Source organism: Centrocercus urophasianus, unplaced genomic scaffold, assembly GCF_019232065.1.
Source record: "Centrocercus urophasianus isolate 14NV4802_14NV808 unplaced genomic scaffold, USGS_Curo_1.0 seq_14, whole genome shotgun sequence".
Taxonomy (NCBI): Eukaryota; Metazoa; Chordata; class Aves; order Galliformes; family Phasianidae; genus Centrocercus; species Centrocercus urophasianus.
The window spans coordinates 11,726,794-11,736,387 of NW_024884586.1; the positions used below are offsets into that span (position 1 = coordinate 11,726,794).

General features: G+C 38.9%; 1 protein-coding gene across 5 annotated transcripts in view; it reads left to right on the forward strand.

Annotated features, from left to right (window-relative positions):
* Positions 1-9,019, forward strand: part of CAPRIN1 (cell cycle associated protein 1) — a 32,169-nt gene extending 23,150 nt beyond the window's left edge. For all 5 annotated transcript variants that reach the window (XM_042815029.1, XM_042815030.1, XM_042815026.1 and 2 more), the window contains 9 exons: positions 88-196; positions 651-712; positions 1,678-1,788; positions 2,002-2,151; positions 2,357-2,507; positions 3,961-4,155; positions 4,934-5,034; positions 5,843-5,906; positions 7,771-9,019. In XM_042815029.1, the coding sequence (XP_042670963.1) occupies positions 88-196; positions 651-712; positions 1,678-1,788; positions 2,002-2,151; positions 2,357-2,507; positions 3,961-4,155; positions 4,934-5,034; positions 5,843-5,906; positions 7,771-7,835 (1,008 nt within the window). In that variant the 3' untranslated portion in view covers positions 7,836-9,019. The remainder of the gene's footprint in view (positions 1-87; positions 197-650; positions 713-1,677; positions 1,789-2,001; positions 2,152-2,356; positions 2,508-3,960; positions 4,156-4,933; positions 5,035-5,842; positions 5,907-7,770) is intronic.
* The last annotated feature ends 575 nt before the right edge of the window (positions 9,020-9,594 follow it).

The window sequence follows — 9,594 nt, forward strand, 5'->3', positions numbered from 1 at the left end:
GACCTGGTCATTTCTAGAGTCTAAACACTGAATCTTTTAAAAATCCGATAAACTGGATTTAATTCTTGTTACTGTTTCTATTCCAAGGACTCCATGCTGGAGTTTGAGAACCAGACACTCGATCCTGCCATTGTATCTGCACAGCCCATGAATCCAGCACAGAATTTGGACATGCCGCAGATGGTCTGCCCTCCAGGTTTGTAATGGAAAATACTAAATATAAATATGGGGGAAGCCTCTGAGTCATCTGTTAGAAATGTTTCAGTTACTGTTACGTTGAAGGGATCATCAGGAGTAGTGTAGCAGTATGTTCTAGGTGTGTTTCAAAGAAATCTGATTAACAGTACTTCTGAGGTGTATTGTTAATAGACTTTGGATCTTCACTTACTGCTGATGGGAACATATTAATATTTTTTAGTGGGTGAAATATATTTTTGCTTCATCTTTTGGAAACTGCTGGGTTATTTTGAATGCCTGACGGGGGAAAAAAATGTACTTTGTATGGAAAAGATAATTGGTAGTTTTGCCAAGCTAGGAGAATACTTATCTATTATGATGAGGTCTCAAATAACTGAATTAGATAAGACTGTAATGCTGTTCTTTAAAAGGTTTTAGTGTACCATGTAGTAAGTGAAATTATTTTATTGCAGTTCATACTGAGTCAAGACTTGCCCAGCCTAATCAAGTTCCTGTGCAACCAGAAGCTACACAGGTAAAATGTTCAGTAAATTGTATTTTGTAGTTAAAAAATTTAATTTAGTTTTGCTTAGTGTTGTGACAGGATATACGTAATTTCTTTCTATAGCAGAAACACAAAGCTGAAGTTCAGAGGTGGTCTTTGTTAAATGGTTATTATTTTATTTAGAGGAAGCACTGTTTGGAATACTGCTGTGTAGTCATTCGAATACATATAGTTTAAGATTTCTCTTCATTTTCTTCAAGATGGATTAATAATTTGACATGTCAATTCTCACCTAGTAGTTTTCTCTCCATGTTAAGATGTGTCAAGTAGTATTTTTAATTTAGGTAAAAGCATGTGACTTTTTATTTGCTTATTTGCAACAGAAATGGCAAAGAACAGAATCACGGTCTGTATCTGTTCAAGTGACAAACTAAAAGCAGATTTTATAGCTTAACTAAATAGGTTTTGGCTTTGTTTTTGACTTGTTCTATTAAGAATTCATCCCAGTTGCTTGCTTGGATAATACTCAATACTGGAGTTAAACAGCAAATGCAGGAGCTCACTGCTCTCTAAGTAGGGTTGCTTGTTTCTGCAATGCATACATGATATATTCTCCTTTTCTTCATGATGTGTCAGTTTCTTACTGAATGGTCTAGTGATAACAGAAGTAATGAATAAGAACTTCCTGATTTTCTGTTAAGTATGTATGGCATCTCTGGCATTAAGGCAGATACATGTCCAGCTGATTAATAAGTACCTACAGAAGAAAATTTGGTAGGGAGTGGGTGATATGACGAGTCAGGCTGTGTCAAGATGAGGTGGGTAGAGCTCTGCTAGTTAAGAAGTAGTAAATCTTTAATGGTTCTAAAGTTTTTCTGAATACATAGTTTTACTAAAGAGTTCTTGTGATGCATTCCAGAGTTCTTAGATCCCTGTTATACAAGTGTCTATGAGCATCAGCTGACTTGGAGAACTTTGGGTTTTTATTTTGTCAGGTTCCCTTGGTTTCTTCTACAAGTGAGGGATATACAGCCTCCCAACCCATGTATCAGCCTTCTCATAGCACAGAGCAGCGGCCACAGAAGGAATCAATTGACCAGATTCAGGTAAGTGTGACTTCACAGGGGTGGGAATGACTGTTTCCAGATGGGGTCAAATGTTAATCTTTGTTTATTTGAAAATCAATAGACTTTGTGATTTCATTTATTGATAGTGAAATGTTCACTTTCTGAAATTAAACTAAGGTCTTTGCACTTGTTTTCTTAAAGTTCTCAATACTATTCAAAGGCTACTAAAGTGTTGTTTGTTTTAATTACTAGGCTTCAATGTCACTGAATGCAGACCAGACCCCGTCATCATCGTCGCTTCCTGCTGCGTCCCAGCCGCAAGTTTTCCAGGCTGGATCTAGCAAACCGTTGCATAGCAGTGGAATCAATGTTAATGCAGCTCCATTCCAATCCATGCAAACAGTATGTAGCAAATGAATTCTGAGTTACTTTACTCTGGTAGTCATTCCCCTTGTTGTTTTTTTACAGTGTTGGAATCAGTTATGTAATTGCACAAAATAGTCTTCAATTATTCTCATTTTGCAGTCTTGTGTTATTTCTGTAAATGATCTGATGAGAATTTATAAAAAATGGATTGGAGCAGAGCGCTATTTTTCTAACATTACAGGTATTCAACATGAATGCACCCGTTCCTCCTGTTAATGAGCCAGAAACCCTTAAGCAACAAAATCAGTACCAGGCCAGTTACAACCAGAGCTTCTCCAATCAGCCACACCAAGTAGAACAATCAGATCTTCAGCAAGAACAGCTCCAGACAGGTAAACTAATTTAGAGAAAATTAAAATGGTGATAGCTTTGGCAGAGCAGATAATCAAGGCTGTGGAGTCTTAAGATGCATAGCAGAGCATGTCACACATTCTTGAATTCTTCTTGTTTTGCAAAGATGCTTACCTCTGGGCAACGTCTATATTTCATTGCTTCGTTTTGCAATCTATAGTGTTTCTGTCTTGGTTGGACTATCCAGCAAGGCATGGAATTCAGTATGTAACTCTCCAGTTGTCAAAGAAATTTTGCTACCTGATTTTTTTTTTTGTGTGTGTGTGTATATACGCATACACACATATATATATGGCTTTGAAAATCACAAACGAGATTGAGGATTATTTTTGAGACGAAAGCAGTAGAGTACTTGCTCTGCTGATGTGAAAATTAAATGATTCTTAAATATGCCATAAAAAGGAAAAAAAGTTGGTTGTACTGCTTCAGTAAAGTTGTAAGAAGGTAATAGCAGGCTACAATTGAGAACAAATATGGATTGGTTCTCACAGATCACTGAAGGTCCAGAAAAATGTAAAACCTTCTTCTAAAAGTGTTGGGCATAGTTTGAATGCAGCAATCAAAATCTTTCCAAGTTATCAAGTTAAGAAAAATAAGCTATAATATAGAGGCTTTGTGCAAAGCTGTCCTTGGGAGAATCTTATCACTTACATGTTGAGATCTTGCTTTTACAATTGGTATTAAACTGAAGTTTATAGCTCTTTCACTCATAGATACAGAATTCCATCTATTATTACACTTACTGAACCTATAATCCTTGGATTGTGTTCATAGTCCATTTCTGATGATGCCTGTGATGTGAAGATAACGTGGCATACTTTTTTTCAAGAAGTAAATAGTCTCAAGCTATCTGTCCAGCTTTTGCTTCTTGGTTTACGTGTCCTGTAGAAGGAATGAACCCCAGCCTGTACAGTCAGAACGGCAGCTCTGTTCAAACATTCCCACAATCTCACCTGTAGTCAGCACAGCTGTGCCTAGCAGAGAGAATGTGGAGTGACTGCAAATACTTTTTAGTGGCTGTCTGTCAGTTCAGAGGGAAGGAAGCTCCGGAAATGGGTTAGCTCACGTTATTTTTACAGAGAGAGTGTGTGTGTGTGTATGTGTGTTGGTGATTTTTAAAGGAACTGAAATGGCACACAGAGGAATGTTACCTGCGTATGGAATATTTGTTGCTGAGCTTAGGCCAGAGGCTTCTTGACATAGGCTCAATCTGAAAGTGGTACACAGCTGATTTACCTTCATTGTCAGACATCTCACAGAATTAAATTTGACACAATTCTGCGGATTAATTTTCTTTCAGTGGGTAAGCATACATTGATGTGTTCAGGGGTACTTCCGAGCGTTGTATATTGAGTTAGAAGGTGAGCATATGTGGGAATGTCAATGCAGAAACTCAGGATTCTGTACTGTACTTTCTCCTCACTTCAAATACAGTGGTTGGTACTTACCATGGTTCTCCGGACCAGACCCATCAAGTGGCAGGAAACCATCAGCAACCTCCCCAACAGAATACTGGATTTCCACGTAACAGTCAGCCTTACTACAACAGTCGGGGAGTGTCTCGTGGTGGATCACGTGGGACTCGCGGCTTGATGAATGGTTACAGGGGACCTGCAAATGGATTTAGAGGTAAATGGCTCTTAGAGTTTCAATTTCCATCATATTGAGAATGGGTTTGATTATACAAAAGTAAAGGAAGAGAAATGTAGAAGTCGCTACTCTGAAGGAATTAACAGGAGCAGAAGAATGATACGGTTGTTCTGGATGGATGAATAATAAATGGTCATGGAGATGATTTTATGTGGTTTCAGTGTTGCAGAGATAGCCAAGGTGTGCATGTTAGAATAGGAAAGATGCAGCTTCCTTGTTGAGTGATAGGGGGTTAGACTAGTGCCCTTTTCTCATCCTCTTATGTGATTGGAGAAAAGAGGAAAAAGCTGTGTAATAAAAATACAGTTGATTATAGTTGGCAGTATTGTGTTCACCATTTGTCTGTTCAAAATCGATCCAGATTCCAGATTTTAGACTTGGGACTGAAATTGTTCTTGGGCTTGTTTCCTGTCTCTCGGGAAAACCTTTACTCAGAAGCAGTCTGAGTTGGCAGTTGTGACTTTGCAGGCTGCAGCTGTCAGATTTAGATCCCAAGATTACGTTTAGCTTTGGATTTGTTATGTAAATTAAATCTCAAAATACTGGAGAAATGCACATAATGGTTTCTCCTCCCAGTTGTTACTAGATATTCATTACCACTGATGTTGCAAACACTTGCTTGACTTGCAGAAACAACTTCCTAAATGTTTTATTTTCCCTTAGATTTAGGTTAAAAGCTCTTTACGCCACCGTAGAAAGAAAAGCCTTGTGTAACAGGTTGTCATTTCCAAGTGAAGACTTGTCTATTTTTCCTTAGGAGGATATGATGGCTACCGTCCCTCATTTTCCAACACTCCGAACAGTGGTTACACGCAGCCCCAGTTCAATGCTCCTCGAGATTATTCAAACTACCAGCGGGTAAGATACAAGGAAAATGCATGCATATGCAAAAGCACGAGTGCAAGGCAATGAGTGGAAAGTTTTCCTATGACATTTTTATCACTAATGAAGGCAGAAGTTACAGATGCATAGAAATAGCAGAATTTGAGATGGCTAGTTATAACTGGGAGAACTGTTTGGCTGTGTGATCTCTGAAGTAGCTAAAGCAAAGTTAGCTGAATTGTTAAAAACTCTCAAGTTTTCACAGCTCTGTGAGGAAGGACCACAGAACTTAAATCCATTGAAATGAACTTCTCAAGCTTGTAAGGGGCTGTCTTCACTATTTCTGATATGCTATTCTGAAATCAGTATAGAAATACATTGTTCTGTAGGAAATGTATAGTGAGCTCAAAGCTTAGTCTGACTGACTGGAAAATGACTGCTCATCCTCAAACATGTGTTTATAAACAGATGAGATGGCTAACTTTGATACTGGTGTTAGAATCTTCATTTTGTTGACCGGTCCTGTGAGAAACCCTGTCTGACTTCTGTGCAGTCCAGAAAAAAACTGAACAGTAGTTCTGTCTGCATTTGTTACTTATATTGAAGAAAATATCCTGGAACTGGACAAGGAATTTATTATTTTACATTATTATAGCTGCTAGATACTGGTAGGAGTAAGAATGTGTTTTCCTTACAAGAACTAAAACTAACAGAATGCAGTATGCTGGAGTCACAGGTGCTTCATCAGTGTAATTGTTTTAAAAGCTCTTTATTTTACTGGTAACTATTAAACCAAGAAAATGTGTGTGGTTTATGTCATAACTCGCCCATTTTTATGCTTTAGGATGGATATCAGCAGAACTTCAAACGTGGTTCTGGACAAAGTGGGCCTCGGGGAGCTCCTCGAGGTAATTCCTGAGTAGAGTGTGCTTGATTTGAGCTGAGTGGAATCTTTTGATTCAATTTCTGGAGTTTTGTATTAAAGCAACCTCAATCCTTTATTCAGTAGATCCTAGTTGAAGAATAGGCTTTCTTTTCTCTGACTTAATAGTTGACTCAGCTTTGGAAGAAGGACCTCAAGAGGTCTGTCTTAAGTTACACTGTTATCCTGTGAACTCCTACAGAAATTTAGCTGCCTGTTGAATGAGGATTTGAGAAGCAATTAAAAAGGCGTTTGTTTTTGGTGCTTTAAATGTAGCAGATAATAATGAAAAACTTAGTGATTCTTTTTTTCCTCCAGATTTGTCATAACTTAAGATCTGCTTAGTTAGATGTGTGAATATTTTTTAAGTAAAATTTATTAATAAAGCTACCACCTGGCTTTAACTGGCTGTCAGCCTTCAGAATTGTGTTTTACTTGGCAGTAAGAGATGAATTACTGCATCTGTTGCAAGGAGTTATTTTTTTTATCTAAGGATACAACTTGTTATTCTCTTCCTTGGTCCTGAAGAATTATTGCTTTTAGGTAGTAGAAGCATTTTATCTTGTAGCTTTTTGGGAGTGTTTGCCAGGTGTTCATCACAGGAAACAAACAAAAGTGTACTCATGAGGCCTCCAGTTGAACTTCTAAATCTTCAACAGTGTTTTCCACAGTTCTTTTCTAATAGATGTTTGGTGATGAGCTCTGTTCTCATACGGACATTTTAAACCTCTCTGATTATAATTTAAGATTCTCATTATTGTTGAGGAGGAAGCACTTAGAGTTCTGTTCTTGACTCTTGGTACTGAAGGCACCATCCTGTGAAACTGTGGCTTGGAATTAAACCTAGTGTGAGGCTGTTGTGAAGCTGAAAGCATTGTATAGAAAGCTCAGCTATAATGAATGAACTCTTGATGTTTGTTATCAGTGATGTGTGGCTGACAGAGAAATTCACCAAATGACCAACAGTTCACAGAATCACAGAATGGCCAGGGTTGGAAGGGACCTCAAGGATCATGAATCTCCAACCCCCCTGCCACATGCAGGGCCACCAACCTCCCCATTTAATACCAGACCAGGCTGCCCAGGGCCCCATCCAACCTGGCCTTGAACACCTCCAGGGACGGGGCATCCACAGCCTCTCTGGGCAGCCTGTTCCAGCACCTCACCACTCTCTCTGTGAAGAATTTCCCCTGACATCCATCCTAAATCTTCCCTCATTCAACTTTAAACCATTTCCCCTTGTCCTGCTGCTATCAACCCTTTCAAAGAGTTGACTCCCCTCTTGTTTCTAGGCTCCCTTCAGGTACCGAAAGGCTGCAATGAGATCACCCCCCAGCCTTCTTTTCTTCAGGCTGAACAAGCCCTTCTCCTTCAGCCTGTCTTCGAAGGGGAGGTGCTCCAGCCCTCTCATCATCTTTGTGGCCCTCTGGACCCTCTCCAGCAGCTCCCTGCTCTCACACTGTGAGCTGCACACAGTCCCTTTCTTAAGAAAGAATGGAAGTAAAAATATGATCAGTTAGCTTGCAGTATTTAAAACTGCAGTAAACCAATGATTGTTTTACATTACTTCAAAACTTTCAGTTTCAATCTTTGTATCTCATGACTAAATTTTCTCATAGTGGTTACAGCTTCATAGTTTGGGGGAAAGGTATTGAGATACAGATGAAAACTGTAAAGACAAGCTGTACACTCTTGAATTCTGATGTACAGAAACTCTGAAAAGCATTTGCAGCCCAAATACCTAGTTTAGACCAGAGCTTGTAGTTTTTTGGTTTGTTTTCTGGTGGTGGTGGTTGATGTTTCTGTTTTGTTTCCTTGCATAATTCCAATGCCTCTCACATATTTTCTAGGTCGTGGAGGACCCCCAAGACCAAACAGAGGGATGCCTCAAATGAACGCTCAGCAAGTGAATTAAACAAATTCACAGGATTACGTGAAAACGCCAAAAACACACTGGCCAGTGTACTATACATGTTACCAGAAGAGTTATCATCTATTTGTTCTCCCTTACAGGAAGTTTGTTGTAAAGGGACTATTTTCATTACCCATAATGACAGGACTACAGTTGCCAGCTTTATGTTACCTGGATATGGAAAGAAATAAACAACGTTTACTCTGCATGTTCTGTCCTAAGCATCATCTTGAGCCTTGCACATGAGATTCAGATTCCTCACCCTTGCTAAGAATAATGCAAAAAAGGCAATTTTCAGGGTGATCCAGTCTCTCCATGGTTAACTGAAGTGGCAGGAAAAAGCAAAGACTCACTTCTGACATTAAAAGCGATGCAACAAATTTGGATATAATCTGCAAATTCATAAAGAATTACTGTGGTGGCAAAACCTAATGTGACGAAACTTAATGTTCCCATGAAAGGATTGAAAAAGTGAAGTGTGGCTTGGTAGAGCAACTGCATTTCAGCTTTTTCATATTAAACTGAAGCACTGAACAGTTACAGACGTGTAGCGATGCATATTTCCCTAAGCAGGCTTGCAGCCAGTTTTTGACAAAGAAGAAGCGCCCTTAGCTACAGCGCTGCTCAGCACCAGGGCCCCGTTTACTGTGGCTAAGGATGTAGGGTCGCTTGCATAACTGCTAATGTTACTGTGTAATTTTTTTAAAGAAAAAAGCTTTGATTTGGCACTTCAACAAAATTTTGCAACAAGTGCGAGTTATAATCTGGTTGGCCACTGTATATTTGATGTGAAGTATTTAGATATCTCTTTGAAACACATTTAAGTTTCTTTGATAGCAATGACTTTTGTAAGGATTGGTACTCTCTATCATTCCTTATGACTTGCACATTGTCTGTCACTAATACTTGACTTTGCTGTATTATCACCTAAATAACTGATGCCGGTACTGATGGAAATCTCTAATGGATAATCATAACACTTTTGGTCACATGTCCTTTTGTCTTTCCTGCAGCCTTGAAGGTTTTAAGAAATCTCAAATGCCCGCTGCTGCTGCCCTTTTAATTGCTATCTTTTGAAAAGCACCAGTATGTGTTTGAATTGATTTCCCCTTTTAAGGGAAATGACAGCCAGCAGTTACAGTTCTAATGGTATAAGCAAGACAAATAAAACATGTTTATAAAAATTGTATCCTGAACACTGGTTTTCAGCGACTGAAACAAATCTGATGTAACGGGTTTACACTGCGTAAGGTTTTCTCTTTTCAATGAAAGATTTTCCTGAATAGTTGTCAAACTCCCGTTTTCTCATTTGATTCTAATACCTGTGACATCTAGGAAGTTTTTCTTCTTGTGGAGACTCTCCTTCTCATCAAGGCAGCAATGTCTAGAAGAAATGGCATAAGACTAGGAGCTGGAAATTACCAAGTTTTACTCAAGTTTTTACTGTATACTTGTGGTATAATCTTTGGAAAATCACTTGTGCCTCACTTTTGCGCACATGCACTCTCTCTGCAGTGGGGAGAATATATTGATAGCTGCCTCCATAGAGGTGTTGGTAGTTGTGTTGCATTTATAGCATGTGCAAGAAGAAAAGCGCTGTGTTGCTCATCAGATAATTCCCACGTGTGGAAGGGTGACGTTAAGGAACAGCTACCCATTGCTTACCTGTTATATACAGAACTGAAAGTTGTTTTTGCTGAGAGTTTTGCCCAGAGGGACATTTCTACGTGGTATCATAACTGAACTTTCAGAACAACTTGTA